Source organism: Montipora foliosa, chromosome 4 (genome assembly GCF_036669935.1).
Source record: "Montipora foliosa isolate CH-2021 chromosome 4, ASM3666993v2, whole genome shotgun sequence".
NCBI classification, from domain to species: domain Eukaryota; kingdom Metazoa; phylum Cnidaria; class Anthozoa; order Scleractinia; family Acroporidae; genus Montipora; species Montipora foliosa.
The window spans coordinates 19017580-19037579 of record NC_090872.1 but is presented as its reverse complement, the minus strand read 5'-3'; the positions used below and the strand labels follow the sequence as shown (position 1 = coordinate 19037579).

General features: G+C 41.9%; 1 protein-coding gene across 3 annotated transcripts in view; it reads left to right on the top strand.

Annotated features, from left to right (window-relative positions):
• LOC138000169 (TPR and ankyrin repeat-containing protein 1-like) overlaps positions 1–20000 on the top strand; it is an 86089-nt gene that overhangs the window by 31840 nt on the left and 34249 nt on the right. The window contains exons 5-7 of one of the 3 annotated variants that reach the window (XM_068846379.1): positions 6920–7060; positions 7904–8044; positions 13891–14162. In XM_068846379.1, the coding sequence (XP_068702480.1) occupies positions 6920–7060; positions 7904–8044; positions 13891–14162 (554 nt within the window). Of the gene's footprint in view, positions 1–6919; positions 7061–7903; positions 8045–10744; positions 10852–11475; positions 11827–13890; positions 14163–20000 lie in introns of those variants that run through there. The other 2 variants (XM_068846381.1, XM_068846380.1) reach the window with 2 other exon arrangements.

The window sequence follows — 20000 nt, the reverse complement described above, 5'->3', positions numbered from 1 at the left end:
ACGGAAAGCTTCATCCAGACCAACATGGCTTTGTGTGCTACACCAAGTACGCAAAGGAGTTGAGGAGAAGCAAGCAGCTGACTATTTTTGTCAGCTCATGATCAGCGCCACTCCATTCCTAGCGACAGTGACTTCATCTCTAGGAAATGTAAACGGCAATGTAGATCCAGAGCCGGTATTGTAGCTCACCTAAGAGCAGACAAGAACAAGTCTATAAAAAAAGTCAATAAGGAAGTGCTTTCATCAAGAATAATTTTTTTTTAACCCAGTGTGTTATAAACTGGTAGATCGTTTCCCTTTATTTTCTGATGTGTGGAAGACTGCTGTAATCTAAATTATATACAAGTAATCCGATATCTATAAATCAACTGAAATCAAAAAAGCGCTGTACAAACAAAACCATATGTGATAACGTGTTATGCAACAAACATAAACGTGACTATAAACGCAAGTATTATTATACACTCCCCCTAGTTGTTCACAACAGTGAATCAACTACATGAAAGGACAAAAAATCTATTCTGCTAAAGTTCAATGTTTGAGTTCCTTGAAATAGTCTGATTAGTCTCATTGATCTACTTCGATAGGAATGAGTTGTCGTAACGGTCTTCTTAGTCGTTGAGTAGACTGAGATGAATTTGTACCCTGCTGTACAGCGACAGTTTCTACTTTAGCAAGCTTCCAAAAAGCACGTTGAATGGAATCATCCTTAAGAATGACGACGTCACCCACTTTGAGTTTGGAATTTGCATCTCCAGAATTTACCCCTTTGGCAGCTTGTTCTCTTAAACTGGTTAAATACTCATTTCTCCATCATCGTGTGAACTGACTCAACAAAAATCGATGGTGTTTCAATCGCTTCGTCAAAGAGTTGTATGTGCTGACGATCTCGTGATGTTGACTGTTGGGACTAACTGTGACACATCGACCATAAATTAAGTCGGATGGGGTTAAGGGTAAGAAATAGACTCTTGGGCATCGTAGCCTTAAGTAAGCGGTCTTGCGTTAATCACTCCTTCAACTTCTGTCAGCAAGGTGTTCAGCTCATCGTAACTTAAAGTTGTTCTACCAATGACCTTATGAAGCGGTGCTTCAACACTTCGCACTAACCGCTCCCAGTAGCCTCCCCACCATGGAGCTCTCTCAACGATAAAGTTCCAACTGATCTGGTTGTTAACCAAATAACTCGAAACTTCCGGTGATCGTGTGATGTTACCAATATAATTTCTTTGCTTGAAGATTGGAAAGTTTTGGCGTTGTCCGATTGAATTGTAGCTGGTAGACCTCGTCTACTGGCGAATATCCAGAAAGCTAACAGAAAATCGTGTGCAGTCAGTCCTCGAGTTAATTCTAGATGGATGGCTCAAGTTGATGCGCACGTAAATAAACAGATGTATACTTTGGTAGTGTTTCGAAAACTGTTTTCTGTTCCTGCAAGATGATCCTTGACATGAAGTGGTCCCGCAAAGTCAAGTCCAATATGAGAAAATGGTGGGTCGTCAGAGACTCGGTTACTTGGCAATTCGGCAAACTTTGAAGGTTTGCAAGGTACTGCATCGTATCGGTGACAAACTACGCAATGTCTTAAAATCCTCTTCACTGTTTCTCTTCCGCGTAGAATCCAGAATCTTTCTCTGACGGCAGTTAACGTAGCATTAATTCCAGAATGTTTGACGCGATCGTGGATTTGCTTAACGAGAAGGTTTACGAAGGCGTGTTTGGCTGGCAAGAGAATTGGAGACTTGGTTGAAATTTGCAGTGAAGAATTGCTTATTCGGCCTTTACATCTAATTGTGTGATCTTCGCTGAGAAATAACCCAAATTGCGTTACTCAAATTGGAGGAGTGGCCTTGCGGTGTTTTCCGTTAAGAAGACAAATGCTGAACTTTGTACCGATTTGACCCATAAGACGTCCGTATCCTTCATTTCATCGGCCCTCAGTTCCTTGTAAGTGCGTTGGCTTTGATCTTTCGCTTTAATATTCTTGATGAACCTGACCACATAAGCTGTCACTCGAAGCAAACGTGTGATGTATAATGATCAATGTTCATTGTATTGCAAATTCCGCCGCCGGTGACATTAGAGAGGGATGAATTAATCATTGAATATGTGATAATTGGTTTGCTATTAATTGCTTCTCGCTGAATTTCCTCTTCTTTGGTTTGATTAGTATGAGACGAATCGGGCCATTCGTCTGACGAGTCTTGTAGAAATTTTGGGCCTTTCCACCACGTTTTGCAAGTTGGCAGTTCTTTCGCGGTTAGTCCTCTGGAAGGAATATAGGGTTGACCTCTCCTGGACAATGTCTCCATGATTCTCGCCAACTCGTATTCCAACGTACTGTTTCCATTCTCCCTTGTTCTTTATCCAACACAGAGTTGTCATGGAGTTGTCAGTCCACAAAACGACAGGAATTTCGGTGCCAAGAGACTTCAATTTGCTCACAAGACGGGACAAAATAAGTGCTCCTAACAGTTCTTGACGGGGAATTGTCTGTCTCTTGATCGGTGACACTCTTGCTTTAGAAGCGACCAGTCGAACCTCGACTTTACCATCACTGTAGGTACTCCTAGCAAAGACGACTGTGGTGTAAGCACGTTCAGATGCATTGCAAAAACCATGTAATTGTACATCTATGGGTTGATGGGAAAAGTAACATCAAGGAATTCGATAACAATCGGCTGTCATATTTAATTCTTGAAGAATCGATTTCCATTTCTTAAGTGTTTCTCCTTTCAGTTCACTGTCCCAATTTGTTTTGTCTCTGCACACTTCCTGAAAGAGGACTTTCATTTTTACTGTCACGGGCGATATAAATCCCATGGGGTCGTAAATCTTTGAGGTCATCTTGAGAATGGATCTCTTACTGAGTGGAAGTGAATTGGCGTACTCTGTTAATTCGGAAACGCTGAAGATAACGTCATCGCTGTGAGTGTTCCAGTTCATTCCTAGAACTTTTATAAAGATATTGTCATCGGAAGATGTGTTTGAGCTTGAAACCTGGGTACTCGATTGGAAGCATGTTTTGTTGTTGTCTTCGCTGACATTTTGACTGTTTGACTTTGTCACGCTTTCTTCTTTGTTGATGGTCTCCTGTAATTGTTGAGAATTCGTTTTCCATTTTCGTAGGTTAAACCCTCCTTTGGACATTAGCCTCTTGCCTTCTTGTAAATCGCGAAGGCAATTTTGTCGTTGTCCACCCCCGTTAGTAGATCATCCACGTAAAATGACTTTTCTTAGAGTTCTGTTAGTTGGGGATCGCTCTTTCTTTGTAACTCTAAATGGTGTAAAATTGTTGCACCCAAAATGGCTGGCGATGGTTGCAGTCCAAAGACAAGTCGTGTGAATTTGAGATGTATGACATTCGGTCTCTCTGTGCTTGGGTCATCAAACCACAAGAATTGAAGAAAATCTTGATGATCTTTTTGGATTCCAACCATCAAAAAAGCTTTCTCGATGTCAACTGTAAGGCCTACGAGGTTTTTTCAGAAATTAGCCAACCCAACATGTTGAAGACATGTGGAAGATGGTTTGGACCCCGTTTATAAGCAATCGTTAAGAGTTTTTCTTGCTTGGACGCTTTCGCAGACCCATCGTAAACGACTCTTACTTTTGTTGTTCTTCGTCTGGCACTTTCTTAACAATTCCACTTTTTATCTGTTCTTGAATAATAGTATCATATTTGGCCAGAAGGGATGGTTCTTTGCGAAGCTTGTGATATAATGATCTGAGACATGACTCGCTCAACTCTAACCATTGGATGAAGGCTGTGTATTTTCTTTCCAAGGCAACTTGACTTCATACCGGTTTCCTGTTCTCCTGACTCCGATTTCAAACAACTCCTCTTTGTTCGCTGTAGTATCGCTAATACCGACAGATTAAGTATCCCAAAAACGCTTGAGACACTTTTTGCTAGCACGTTGTCTTCACTTGGTTGAAATAAGGGTTTCTCGCCTTCGATTATCAAGTTAGTGTGTGTCACATAACACCGGTCACATGTAACTTAGTTAATCGGGCCGGATAATAACCATCCCAGTTTGCTGTCAACGGCAATCAGTCCTTCTTCACCGCTGTTACAAAGAGCCAATAATAGTTGGAACCTATTAACAATTCAATGGAGTTTTCAGAACTACTTGGTTCATCGGCTAATTCCAAACCATGTAAGTGAGCGTAACTTGTGGAAACGTGCGTGGGTAATGGTGAGCAGATAACCGGAAAAGTGAAAGCGGCTACAGTAATCGGTTCATCGTATTCCGACTTTCGAAGTTGTACGTTAACCACGTCGCAGCTCTGCTTCCTGAATTAGAATTCGCCAAACTTGTTTAGATTGATCTTCTCGGACTGTAGAGATCTCAGTTGAAGCCTCGATCATAAACTTTCAGTAACGTACGAACGCTGACTACCACTGTCGAATAATACTCTAACTTTAGTCGATCAAGTTCCTTTTTCGTTGGTTGCAATTACGGTTCCTGTCTGTAGCAAAACGTTTGGTTTTGAATGTGTGTTTTTGGAAGTGGTTGTCTTTGTTGTAGTTCCAGTTGTTTCCATCACTTCTACACTTCGATTTCCTAAAGGAGATGGCTGGTTTTGGTAGTGGGGCGAGTTGTTGAATTCCGAGGCGGAGCAAATAGGTCGGCTAAAGCACTTTCTGCATCGCTTTCCACACTGTTCCGAGTTGTGTCCCTTTCCTAAACACGCGAAACACGGCTTATCGCGCTTCAGGATGGATTTCTGAGCGTTGTAGTCAGGGACGATTTCGCAAGAGGCAGAAAAATGCCTCTCAGAGCAATAAACACATTTGGGTGTGTGGAAGGGTAGCTGAGAACCTGCTAGAAAGGAACTTGTAGTCGAATTGCCAGGCTTTTGGTATGAAGGTCGTTTAGGCTCTATGGAACTTGTCATAGCTTTCACTTTATCGCTTATTTTCCTCGCTTCTATTTCGCTCTGAATTACGTTTAGTATCGATTCGATATTCCAGACCTCTTGTGTGGTATTTCGTGCGACGTGGACTCTGATTTTAGGGGGAAGCTTGGCCATGATGATAGGAATCAACAAAGGTCCATATTGATCTGCCTTCACACCAAGTGCCTTTAAAGCTCGTATGTTAACACTCCGTTTGTCATAAAAGTAACGAAGTTGATGGGGTTTGTCCGACGGACACACAGATATCCTAAGTAGCTCATCCATGTATGCAGAGATACGTTGTTGCGGTTTCCCGAAGCGCTTGCAAATGATATCCGCGGCAGCATCGTAATTTTCTTCCGTAAGGGGTAATCCAGCAATAGCACGAGACGCCGTTCCCTCGAGCAGAGATGTTAGATAATTGAACTTGTCAATTTTCGTGAGAACGTGATTTACATGGACTTTGCTTTCAAAGCTGTCCCAGAAACTTCGGAATTGGGTAACTTCTCCTTTAAACTTTGCTAATACGATCTTGGGCAGTCGTGATTTAGTCGTCTGTACTCCTGGATTTTTCGATGCTATGAGGCATATAATTGGTAGACGGAGATAGAGGTGGACTGGGAAGAATTGCGTTCGTTGCGTTCACTTGATTAAGAGGTAATCCTGCCGTTTGATGTTATGTATTCGGAATACCTTGGTGTGTAGAATCGAGAGGTTCGTGTTGTGCATGAGATGCCGATGGATCAGGATGAAAAAAAGAAGTCGTTTGATTGGGCGTAATTGATGCGGAAAGGGTGTTGCTCGATTTTATGTTTGCAATGGTATCCATGATTTTCATTTTAAAGAATTCGGCCTCTTCGATTTCTTTTGTTATGTCGTTGACTTTGACGCCTTCCAGTATTTTGCCGTCGAGATTGATGAGCAGTTCCATTTTTTCCTTTAGCATCGTGAGGATTCGTATCAGTCTATTCTTCGATCTGACATCTTGCGGTATGGAGTCGTATTCCAAAATTTCTTCTGATTTGTCTATTATTCTTGTAACAACTGCTCTGTTAGCCGTGCGTTTTGCTCTTAGTCGATTGTGGTCTTCCTCTGCCATTGTAAGATATCGTGATTCACCCCCCCACGTTGGGCGCCATGTTATAAACTCGTAGATTGAAATTGTTTCGCTTTATTTTCTGATGTGTGGAAGACTGCTAATCTCCACGTGTAATCTAAATTATATACAAGTAATCGGGTATCTATAAATCAACTGAAATCAAAAAAGCGCTGTGCAAACAAAACCATATGTGATAACGTGTCACGCAACAAACATAACGTGACTATAAACGCAACTATTATTTTACACCAGTCACACATAAAACTAAATTATTTTAACCCAGTTACACATAAAACACTCCCAGTCGGCAAGTAAAATTGTCTTTTGTTAGCCTGAGTAAAATGTCTCACTCTTAGGTGGGGAAGTGTTAAGGGGGGCATGGTTTTTAACTGGACCTAGATGTTGTTAACCCATTTACACCCATCCTCGTCTCCAGAGCCCGCTCTTCGTTTTGTCAGCGCCAAAAACATGAACTCAGTGGCCACAGCCAAAAATATACACAGTCGTGGTATTGGTATAATGTTGTAGCCATTGATGACTGTTGTTTCAAATTTCTGAGAATGGGCAGCTGAAGAGACGGAAATTCATGATTCCCGGACTTCCTGCTTTGCCTGTGGCCAGAGTCCGTGTTCTTGGCGCTAACCAAAAGAAAAGAAGACTCTGGGGATGAGACTGAATGTGCCCCCAATTGGCGAGTAAAATAGTCTGCTGGTAGCCAAAGGACTATAAAATCTACAAGTCTCGCACTTAGATGGGGAAGGGTTAAGTTCCTATTCATTGGAGTACATATTCAGTACAGTGTGTCCCATTTTTTAAATGGCTCCAACTTAAATTTCTAATTCTCTTTTCATTTAATACTAGCCAAAGTTGATATTGGGAGAATCATCCAATGACTGTGTAATTTGGTCTCTTTATCAGAGAGCTCTACTTGTCAAGAGTCAGCTGCAGATAACTTGGTTGGAAAACAGCCTATTGCAACCCCAGGAGCAGTGACTTCAAACAGAGAAAATGTAAAGGAGTCAGGCCAAAGAAGAAGTTCAAAATCCAATGCTGAAGAAGGTACACTACAGTAGTTTTTCTGTTTTGCTTCTCACAGCTACACTGAACGCTAGTATACATTTAAACTTTAAGGTAAGGTTATTCATGGTCGTATATGAGCTAGAATGCTAGAAACTCAATTATACAACATTTAAAATGTAATGTAATGTGTGTATGTTATTTAAACAATAAAATTGAAGGCTTTAGAGGAGCTACATTACCTTTTTTTGGCAATTGTATGTATTACATTATTATAAAACTAATTATGGTGATAGTTACTAGTCAAAGAGTAGATTATTCCCATGTACTCCATCTGAGCATAATTGGCCCTAGTTATAGAAATGGACCCACACAAGGACAATTGTCAAAGAAAAACTAGGTTGTGGATTCAATTTCCACCCTGATCAGAGTTTTCACAGTCGTGGTAACGGTATAATGTTGTAGACGTTGATGACTGTTGTTTCAAATTTCTGACAATGGGCAGCGGAAGAGTCGGAAATCCATGATTCCCGGACTTCCTGCTTTGCCGTGGCCAGAGTCCGTGTTCTTGGTGCTGACCAAAAGAAAAGAAGACTCTGGGGATGAGAACAAACGTGCCCCCAATTGGCGAGTAAAATAGTCTGCTGTTAGCCAAAGGACCGTAAAATCTACAAGTCTCGCAGTTAGGTGGGGAAGGGTTAAGTTCTTAATCCTTGGAAATAAGAGTATTGGGTGAGCTAAAATCACTTGTTCGATATTCAGTATAGTGTGTCCCATTTTTTAAATGGTTCCAACTTAAAATTCTAATTATTTTTTTTAATTTACTAGTCAAAGTTGATATTGGGAGAATCATCCAATGACTGTGTAATTTGGTCTCTTTATCAGAGAGCTCTACTTGTCAAGAGTCAGCTGCAGATAACTTGGCTGAAAAACAGCCTATTGCGACCCCAGGAGCAGTGACTTCAAACAGAGAAAATGTAAACGAGTCAAGCCAAAGAAGAAGTTCAAAATCCAATGCCGAGGAAGGTACACTACAGTAGTTTTTCTGTTTTGCTTCTCACAGCTACACTGAACACCAGTATACATTTAAACTTTTAAGGTAAGGTTATACTGTCTTCCCCAATTCTCGGAATGGTTGGAGATGTTGATGGAGAACGGGACCCAATCTTTGACAGTGTTGGACCACAATTTCCAGGGTTACGACATCTACCCAGTCATTGATGAGTTGCACCACCAAAGATGACAACTCGAACAAGTGAGGAACGGTGGCAAGGTCTTGCAGTTAATCTATGACTACAAGGACATAACCATCTGATTCATCGATTCCTTGTCTTCCAAATGCCTCCAAGTGCCTTTTCCAAGACCTTTGCACTGTGGCGTTGGCCTGTAATTGTTTCTTATGTATGCACTTTTTGGAGGAAAACACCATCGCTTCAGTACCCCTCTTGGGGTGGTGGGGCCAGATCAATCATTCCCAGGCTTCCGTGGAATGGTTAGCCTCGAGGCCAAACAACACGAGCTCATGGCCCAAACTTACAGACATGCCTTGGCCGATCATCATCCCTTGTACCGCCAGAGAATCCAGCACGCTCCGAACGATGGCGAACACCAGATCCAGGGCACCTGACACACCGTTGACGACTACGATGCTGACACTCACACCATCTACGCATTTCACGGGTTCTTCTGGCATGGCTGCTGGGCCTGCCATCCCCAACGCACCGACCTACACCCAAGACTGTTGGATCGGATCCATGGACGACGTGCAGGCTCTCGTCGATCAAAAACAAACCTTACTCCAGAGTCAAGGGTACCAGATCATCGAGATTTGGGAATGTGAGTGGCAAGCCCTAAAGACCTCGGACCAGGACGTGGTCGATCTCCGTTTCCAAACCCTTTTGGATCCCTGAGATTACACTAGTCTCTATCCCTGGGTCAACAAGTATGGCGAGTACCCTGTCGGGCTTCCCACCTTCGTCTATGAACTTGGTACCACCGACCTCTTGTCGTACTTCGGTCTGGCCAAGTTTACTGTGCACAGACCTCTTGTCGTACTTCGGTCTGGCCAAGTGTACTGTGCACCCACCTCCCGATCTCTACCTTCCCTTCATGCCTCACCGCAGTCACAACAAGTTGACATCCTCGCTGTGCCGCACCTGCGTCAAAGAAAACGTCAACCGATGTCCATCTGCCATCACACCAATACAACAAGCTTTGGTGGGCACCTGGTGCACCCTGGAATAAGAAATGGCCGTACAAAAAGGTTACACCCTCTTACACATTCATGAAGTGTATCAACAACGACAAGCACACGTTGATGCCTATTGTGCTCACGAAGGCATCCAACTGGACGCCTCCAAGATTTCCAAAAATCCCGGACAATGCGCTGTGGCCAAAATGATGTTGAACTCCATGTGGGGTAAATTTGGTCAGTGGCTGAACAAGACCAAGCCTCAACCCTTTGTCATGTTCTTGGATAGCAAGCAATAGGACATGTGTTACGTGAGTGCCTTGACAGAGGATCGCGTGAAAGTTCGTTATAAACTACAGACCGACGACGCTTTCCCCTCGCCCAATCTCAACATCTTTGTGGCTGCTTTCACTGCCTGTCACGCTCTGCTCCCACTCTGTCAGGCCCTAGATCATCTTGACGAACGTGTGCTCTACTTTGACACCAACTCGGTCGTCTTCATACATCGACCTGATGATCCACCCTCGGATCCCCCTCGAGGGATCTATCTCAGTGACTTAAAGGACGAGCTCGAGGCCAGACTTTATTATGGGTACAATATGCTCAGGGACAAGACCGTATGCAAGGCGTGTGGGTTTTCACTGAACATCGAGGGCAGTGCCCAATTAAATTATGACGTCTTAGGTCAGAACACTCTCGACGAACTTCTTCGTTTTTTTGGATCGACCCCACACGATGCGTGTCACTCAGTCCCATGCTATCCATCGGGACCCCAAGGCCTATGCTCTGGAAATGCAGCTGGCCCACAACAGCATGTTCTCTACCTTGAATTGACGATTATCGTTAATTGTTAATTTTCTTTCAATTTACTATTATCGTTATTTCAGAACACTGAAAGCTTGATATGGATTATGGGAAATGAACATATTTCTTTTAAAAGCGGAACCCTAATCTCTGGACTCGCAGGACTTGAACCTGGGAACGTGTAATTAATAACCCCTTCACTTAACCACTAGACTACCACATCACTAACTGCAAGGATGTCATTTTTTATTAATGTCAATAATTTTTTCTTCCAAAAGTGCCGCTGTAAACGTATATTAACAGCCGCTAAGAAGCAAGCTTACACAGTGAAAAATGTTGGTTACCAAACTTAAAGAGAAAGCTAACCATTGTAAAATCAAGCTTTAGACTTAACCATTTTATTCAGCAATGATTTTATATATATACTAATTAGTTTTGGTAAATAATCGGCACATTTTTAGTTAGTTGATCTTTAGTGGTTAAGTGGAGAAAAACAGTTCCTTTGAAGTGGGTGCTCCGGGTTCAAATCCTGTCCAGGGCTGCTTTTACTTTTTTCTTTTTATTTGCTACCACAAGTCCTGGGACACAGTGTTTTGAAATAACGATAATAGTAAATTGAAAGCAAATTAACAAATAACGATAATCGTCAATTCAAGGTAGAGAACATGTTGCCCACAAGGACTGCCGTCTGATGTATTCCAAGAGGGTCCTTGATCCCGACATCGGCAAGACCTATCCGTATGGCTACCAACGCCTGACCAACGACGATCTAGATCTTCTAGACGGTTTGATGGACCTGGGAGTGGCCTCCGAGGTCTCCATAGAGACCACCTAAAAGGTGGGGGTGGCGGGTTCTGGATCCCGTCACCGTCTTTTTTTGTAAATAGTTTTGTTTGGGTGATGGGTTCTGGGTGTCATCACCAACCTTTTTTTGTCTCATTGATCAGGGGCGAGGCTCAGCACCAGGCCGCCTCACACATTCCCACTTGTAAATAGTTTTGGGTTCATTAAAATAGTTTTTTCAGCTGGGATCTTTTTCCTGCCATGGGCGCTGTAATCTTTTCCCTCCAATCATAGTCCATTATTTTTTTTGGAACTTGGACTTTGACCCCAATCTCGATTTGAACCCATTGCAAAATCTTGGATTTTTGAATCCACCAATCAAAAGCCAATGCATGTCATTAACTTTTCGAATCCACCAATCAAAGCTCACTTTCGCGTGGGGGTCAAACCGTGCTATAAGGTAGCATAGTACTACTGTAAATCATTATAATATTATTGGCCTTAAAAGCTAAATCTATTTGCAAATCATTGTGCTCAAACTGGTCCATTTAGATGTGAACATGACTTAAGCAAATAGGCCATGGTTATTTCACGATTTTCGTATTGTTCCAAGAAACCCAACAGCTTTCTTTGAACATTTTTACAGCACTTGCGCTGTATCCTAGATGTTTTCATTTTAAACTAGCCTTATGGTCACTGTGATGCTTGTCAGCTGGGCCTCCCTTTCAAACTGTTCAATGAGTAAGTAGAGCAGCAAGCCACCCTGTCCAAATGCATGTCTATTCAGTGCATTATGCCACCCCTGTATATCATTATTTGTGAGTATGGGCTGTTTATAAACACTCCAATCCTTGGGCGCGAACACTGTGCTTTCAATCCCTTGCCGTTTCATGTAATCAGCCAGGTCTCGGAGGGGCTCCGTCTGGGCCTGACGCCGCAGGGCAAGGAACACTGGTTGAATTTCGTGATGTGGCAGGAACGGAAGGGCCGTTAATTTTCTGATGAAACGATACACACCAATATCGTTCTGGTAAGAAGCTTGAAGAACGAGCTCATGAACCGTTTTTAAGAAGACAAATTCTCTTATAACTAACGAGACAAACTCAAGAAATGGTAACATCGCCTTGAGCCTCCACCTTGAATTTTGGCTCGATTTCTTGCTATTTTTACCCTACTAGAGATGATTTACTTGAGTTTGGGCAAAAACATTCCCTAGAAATACCTGACGTCTTTTCTTAAGATCCCTGATATGTCTAAATGTACAAAGTCTAACCTTTCTCCACAATGCCTGGGTCCAGTGAAACAGGCAACCCTGAAGTTGTAATGTCGGTAAGATGCTCTTCATTGCCAACCACAGTGCCTTTTCGAAATCTAGTGTCACCTGCCTAACGGTGGGTTCACTTGGAAGCAAGTCGAGTATTGTCCGTAACACTTAAAAAATGAACAGTAAGTTCAGCTACTTGGGTGAAAGTAAACAATTCATAAACAATGTAGTCTTAATTAACTCCAATAGTGAGCGTGCCACACCACTACAATCCATTTAGCCTTTATATCAAGGAATCGTAATTTATAAGTAATAAGGATTTCTAGCGCAGCGATATCGATTCTTCTTGACTTTCCTCAAACTCCTCAACCAAGTTCCCTTGATGAATATTCTCCAAGTCTGGTGTCCTGTGGCTGACATGTGATGGTCGGCCTTAGGCCCATTTTAAACGTCACATTTTACATGTGCCGAATCTAATGCAAATGAGAAAAATCTATTGTTTTTCGCTCATTTGCATTAGATGCCGCACAGTTAAAATGTGAGGTTTAAAACAGGCCTTAGGACAACAAATTCACAGGTTGACTAATCTCACAAATAGACCTCTTTACAGTTGTGTGCTTAGTTACCTGGCCTTTAAATGTAAGTGAGGCTGGTGTTGACCCTGTTATGATACAGACCTCCTTCTTCTTATGTTGTTGTAATGCTAATTAGTAAGACTTTACATAAGAAAAGCAGTGAGGTTTCTATCTAAACAAGGTCAACTCCAGCCTTACTTTCATTCATAGGCCAGGTAAACTAAGCACACAACTGTAACATGGACTATGAGTCTCCACCTATTTCATAATGCTAGCTGAAGTCAAACAACGAATCTGGAGCACAATAAATTGAGAGTGACTGGGTGCTTTTTCTGGAACAGTATTGTGTTTTTACATTTTGATGGTTCAAACATTACATTTCCACTTATCTGCCCAAGCGTTTATTCCGTCAAGGTTTCTGTTTGAGTTTTCTCCTACTGAGCAACATTCTTTTGGTCATCTAACTCCGAGGGCTGGAGTCATCAGCATAGAAATACAACTCTTTCTCGGCCTGCAGAAATCAACCAAGTAGTCGATGAAATTGAAACAGAGTAAAAATAATTATGAGCAAAACATAAACAATAATAAAGCTGTAAATCCTCGTAGACTAGAATTGCATGAATAAAAAATAAGGCAACTTTGAAGCATGTTTTATCAAAGAGTCCCCTTTGAAAAAGCCCTGAACAAGGTTACAAACTTGTTGTAGTCTTGATGTTCATTTCTGTGTTTGTCAATTTCTTGACACCAAGAGGGCATATTGATTGAGATATTCTGTTCTGTAGTGTTTCGGTACAAGGCGGTTGCAACTGTGAACTTGTTGGTGGCATATTATCCGTGCCCAAAGTTACTGATCGAAAGCTATTGTGTAATACATTCCTATGATGGTTTGATTTTGCATTCACAACACTGACTGGAGCGAACCGGCGCCGGCTCTAGATCTAAGCATAAGACGTTTTTATCCTTCTGTCTCTTCTTTTACATCATATGAAATACCCGGGATTAAATTGGTAGCATTCGTAAGTTGTGGCATTAAAATCTCATTATTTTGATGATGTATAGTCGTTGTGCAGTTAAGTTTTTTTGTTTATCTTGCAAATGAACGAAAGTCTATCGAGACATGTACAAGAGAGAGATTTCATCAGGTTTCTCTCAATCGAAAGGAATGCACGTGCTTTAAATGCACAAGGTCTTTTTAGCCTCAAAGTTAATTTTTCTTGGTATTCAATTCATCACGTTTCAGCTCCCTATTTTGCAGGTATCTTTGTTATACCAAGAACAGCCATGGATCCGGCCAACCACTTTGCTGGGATGGGGCAAATGGCGATGGAGCGTGGTGACTTCCCAACTGCCAAGCATTATCTATCCATAGCTCTTGAACACTGCTCTCGCGAAGCTCCACAGTGGTGTCTTCTTTTACTTGTTCGAAGAGCCGAGTGCTTTTGGCAGCTTGGAGAATTCCAAGCGTCCGTGCACGACATGGAGGAGGCAATAAGCAGAGGGTTGCCGCGAGAGGGAAACCACACCCAGGTACTGACATTAATGCCACGCGTTATTTACAAAAAAGGGTCAAAGGGGCAGTGTCACCCTATTTTAGTCAAACTTCAAAACACCAAGGACGTCTTTGCATCAATGACAACCAAAAAATAATGCTGTAGTTTTGTTGCCAATAACCATTGAAGTACACTCGAGCTTTTCTTTGTTGTTTGCACCCAAGAATGAAGGGCATGGAAACGGATTGAAACTTGAAAAAACTGGCCAGTTTTTTCAAGTTTGGAGACGACGTCTTCAGAAAGTCGCCAAAAATTAAATACAAATAGCTCTTTGTGCCGTAAATTCATTTCATTTTTTCTCAGTGGGTTGCCAGGAATGTTGTACGTCAGAGTGAACGTACTAATTTAGATTTTTACCCAGTTTTGACCTAAAAACAGCAAAGTTAGCATGACAGTGCCCCTTTAAGTGAACGTGCTAGAAGTTATTTGGTTGCATTACATATTGTTTCTTGTAAGGAGTTGAAGGAATATTTCAATGATTCAAGCAACTTTGTTATTAGTAGACTCTCAGCAGGGACAGCGGAGAATGTTTCATTGTGGTAGAGCATGGCAAGCAAGCCTTTGGGGTCACTATATACTATGCCATCCATCGTGCATTATCATGCAGTCTGGAGCTTTAAAAGCTATCAAAGGAGAGAAGTGGTAGAGTCCTAGCCCTTCCCAATCCGCTGGCCCTTCTTAGCGAAGTATCATCTTCATCATAATTAGTATTGTTATCGTTTTCATTGTCTCTATTGCCATCGTTATTGGTATTATTATTTTACTGCTCTTCTGTTGTGTTGGCACAACTGCGTCGTGTGCAAGCTTCCACTTGTAGCCTCAGGTTTCAAGAACTTTTAATTTACCCAGAAAACTCACATAATTATCCAGTTTTGATAAAATTCAAAAAAGTCTCAGCGTCATCATTACGATGATGATGATTAAATTAATTACGATCATCAACATCATCATCATTAGTATGATGATGATGATGATGATTATTACTATTATTGTTACTTCTTCTTTCTCTGAGTATTAATTTGTACTACAGGTTCCATGTTTGGGAGCAGGCTAATTCCCTTTAGCTTTAGCTTTAGGTGTCCAACACGTTCCTGATGATCTTTGCTGTTCCCAACAGGGCAACCTTTTGGAGCAGTTCAATAAGGCATGGTACCCCATGCCAGGAGACCATGACTAGGAACAAACAACTCCCTTACTAAACCTATAGACCACTTTCATAAATGGCGACCACATTTGCATTCTTTTTTATTTATTTTAATTAGACCCACTGCCCTCATTTTGAAAGAAATGTTCTTTTGAAATTATTCGTCGTAGCGAGGCAAGAAAGCTTATTTGCATTAAAACAAAGGAAGATTTTATTTTGCTGGCCTTATGAAAGTGAGTTATGTCACGGCATCTTTCCCACAAGAGACAAAGGCAGTTCCAGTTCGGTGACGCCATGACGCAAGTTAGTTGCTTGTGATTGGTCATCGGGCTCCTGCAGGAGTCTCATTCGCGGGAAATTCAATCTAAAAATTAAATCGCTCTGTGAAAACACTGTGATAGGAATATAGGGCTGTTGTTCGCTTCTACTCATGGGCTCCTGACCCAGCTTTTTGATTCAGTTTTTTATGTTCCTGTATACTGTTCCCATTGTGCATGCTCCAATACTGATTGGGATGATTGTTACTTGTTTCGGCTTCCATAAACTCTTAATTTCACGTTTCAAATCCTGGTAAATTTCTATATTTTCTGACTCCTTGTTTTCAATTCTGGTGTAGAATGGACATGCTATATCTATTAACATTGCAATCCGTTCCCTTTTGTGAACCAGTACAATATCTGGGTTATAGTGATCTATTTTATGGTCAGTCTGGATACAAAAATCCCAAAGGATTTTCACGCTTTCATGTTCACAAACTGACTCGCGATTGTGGTTATACCATCTGTCACTCACTTAGATTCCAATTCTGTTGCCTTCGCGATTGTGGTTATACCATCTGTCACTCACTTCGATTCCAATTCTGTCTCCTTCTTTACGTCACCGCTAACTAACCACTTTCAACTTTCTGTTGCTCGCATGTTATCCATTAAATTATTATTATTATTATTATTATTATTATTATTATTATTATTATTATTATTATTATGATGATGATGATTATTATTACTATTATTACTATTATTCGATTCGATTCGATTCACTCCAGTTGTCAGGTGTTTTACTTGGTAATGTTTATTGTGTCTGAGCAACTCCCCGTAGCCTAGAGAGACAACACTTTCCGCAACAGGTGAGCAGTTCCAAGGATGGCCGATAACTGTACACTTCCAAGGAAATCAGGTACTTCTAGCTTGCCAAACCAGGTCTTTGCACCTTTTGATATGCTTCCAAGAGCACCAATCACGATAGGTATTATTGTGACTTTCGAGGCTCCATGAATCCTTCTGATTTCAAATGCTAGTTCCTGGTACTTTTCAACCTTCTCCTCTTCAGTTCTGATGATGAAGAGGTAAGTGATGATGATGATGAAGAAGGAAGTGAAGGACTTCACCTACCATGGCTCGAAGATGGCATCCACCGACAATGACATAAAAAGGCGTCTTGGCTTAGGATGGGCCCCTTTCTGGAAGCTTGAGAAACTGGAGATCCAAGTCCATTCCAACAGAGCTTAAAGTTAACCTGTTCCAAACAACCTGCCTTTCCATTCTGCTATATGGTTGTGAGAGCTGGACACTGACTCAGAGGCTCGAAGATAAACTGAACAGCTTCGCAACAAGCTGCTATCGGATAATGCTTGGCGTCAAGAGACTAGACTTCATACGTAATGAGGACCTACCAAGGCAGGTCAAGCAGAAGCCTCTGATCCTAGAAATACATCGACGTCAGCTGAAATTTCTAGGTCACATCTTGAGGAAACCAACTGACGAGCCTATCAACAAATATGCGTTTTACCAAACTCAGCATGGGAAGCGTAAACCTGGCAGGCCAAAAACAATGTTCCACCAGTACATTGCCAAGGTGATAAACAGTGAGCACCCACCACTACCAGAGGAAAGTCGATGGTTGGCGCAGGATAGGAAACAGTGGAGGAAGATCGTGGCCGACTGCTTCGCAGCCGGCTTAGTGAGTGTGAGTGAGTGTGTTCTGATGATATTCTGGTCTGCTGACACAGCTATGTCAATAAGTGTCCATTTCTGTGTGTCTTTATGCACTACAGTAATATCTGGCCGATTATGTTTCAGTACTTTGTCTGTGTAGATAGTCATGTCCCAGGTAATTCTCACTTCTCCATTTTCTGCGGTTGGCAAGGGTTGATGGTCATACTACTTGTCATTACACTCTATCAAATACTTCCTGCACATCTCCCAGTGTACCCGCAGGGCCACCTTGTCGTGGCGCTTCCTATACTCTCTCTGGGCAAGCTTTTGCATCCACTGACAATGTGTCGTACTGTTTCAGTGGCATCTCCACACAATCTACACAGTGATGTCTCTGAGGTCTTATCTATGCTGTACTTGATCGAGTTTGTTCTTAAAGCTTGTTCCTGAGCAGCAAGAAGCAAACCGTCTGTTTTCTTTTTTATGAATCCATTCCTGAGCCATCTCCAAGACTCCTTTCCAGCTTCATCTGATATTTGTTGGACAAACGCACGATGTAGGGCTTTCTCCTTCCAGTTTTTAACTTTCTCGTCTTTCCTCCTCTCATAGTTCTGCAGACTCTCTTCTTCAACAATCACTTTCTCCTTGTCGTAGCATTTTAAAACTTGTTTTAAAACGCTGCGACAATCGTAAGTCATGTTGTAGGCCTGTCATAGCCTCTCGCATGCGACAAAAATCGTACCGTGTATATCGGCCCTCAGGTAGCCATGATTTGCTCTCTCTTCTTACACACTCCTCGATGCTGATCAGTCCTCTTCCCCCTTCCTTTCTCGGCAGGTACAACCCGTCAGCCTCGCAACATTACTCCTGGTGTGCAGACAGCCATTCATTGCCAAGATCTTCCTAGTTCTTCTATCCATGTTGGCTACCTCCTCCATTGTCCAGTCCACAATCCCTGCACTGTAGCGTACTACACCTACAGCCCAGGTATTGATGCCATGGATCAAATTTCCTCCATTGAGCTTTTATCTACACAACTTCTTGACTCTTCTCATATACTCCGATGTTATTTTGCCTTTCATCTTGGTGTTGAAAGTCTGGTCCAACTGTAAGATGCCAAGGTATTTGTAGCCTTCCTCGTCTATTTCCCCGATATGCTGGTCGTCGGGTAGTTCTATTATGCTACTGCCAACTTGTCTTCCCCTTCTCATTTCCAGGACAGCACACTTGTCTAGCCCAAACGACATCTTAATTTCTTGCGAGAAGATCCTTACTACTTGAACAAGTGAGTCTAGTTTATGTTTGCTATCTCCGTACAGCTTCAGATCATCCATGAATAGTATGTGGTTAATGGGTTTACGTCCTTTGCCAGTTTGTATCCAGCTCTCATTTTTCGTAGTATTAGGGTCAAGGGTAACATGGTTTACTTTGTAATCAGGGTATTGATGTTTAATACCCGCTCTTAGTTCTCTGTATTTGTCTTGCTTGGTCTTCCACCTATCTGATATCAAGCCTATACCGCAAACCGTTCCTTCGATGAGTAGTTATGTCTTCTTTTCCTTGTCCATTACTGCTATACCAACCTTGTTTGCGTTGTTTTCCGGCTTTTTTTCCATATGAAATTCAATGTTCCAATTTAGACTCGGTTTTCTTGAGTTTCCAGGGATTGGCTTTACTTACAGACTATTTATGACGGCTATGTAACAGTGTGGTGTCTTACAACTTCCCTACAACTGTAACATGAGGCAAGACAAATATTTTTACTCGGGCCCGTAGGGGCACGAGTTTTAAAATACGTTAGATTTCAGTTTTTTTTTCCTGTGCAGCAAAATGCACAATAGAAAAATGTGGCGGTGTTTGATTGGGCAATGCACAATAGAAAGCACGTGGCGGTGTTTTGATTGGGTAATGTACAATAGAAGCATGTGGTGCTGTTTTCATTGGTTATTTAAAGCAAACATGTAATCCAAGATCATGAAGAGCACTGTGATGCGTTGTTTGGATTACTGAAGGTCGACGTTGCGTTGCCTTAATCGATTTCTTCTTGGGGCGCTCAAAACACATACAAAGAAAGGCATAGGCTTTTCGCAGTAGACCCACACTAAAAGATGTCAAGCGTCAGCTTCGAAACGGGTCATTCCGCGAACTGAATGAAACAAGAATATACTCGAATGTAACTGAAATGGACGCAACTATTGATAGTGATACAAGTCAAAATACTAATTCTTTAATGAGCAGTGGGTACCTTATTGAGAACTACTTTGAAGATGACAGCGACAAAGAAATAACTCCACAAACAAATGGACGCTATATTGGAATCTTCTGAAAGACAAAGGCTGTGTCTACACTATACCAAACCGCTTTTCGTGTCGACGTGAATAACACTTCGGCATAGTATGAGCAGAAACGACCCAGAATTGAAACAAGTCGTTCACACGGGCTAACGCCATAACATAACGAAATAGCCATGGTGACACGTCTCACCACCTTTGAAACAGTTGATTTACCAATGCCAAAAGCATTGGCTACCTTTCTCATACGCCCTTCATTTGCAAGATAATAGAGAGTGACAGCAACTTGTTTTTTGACCGATAATGGCATTCGCATCCTTGAAGCTTGTCCTTCTAAACTAGGCTTCAGGTCGTCACATAACTTCAGAAATGTCTCGCGGTTCATACGGAAATTTTCCTTCCATTCTTCTGCAGTCACTCTTAGGGTAATAAAGTTGTCCCACCAT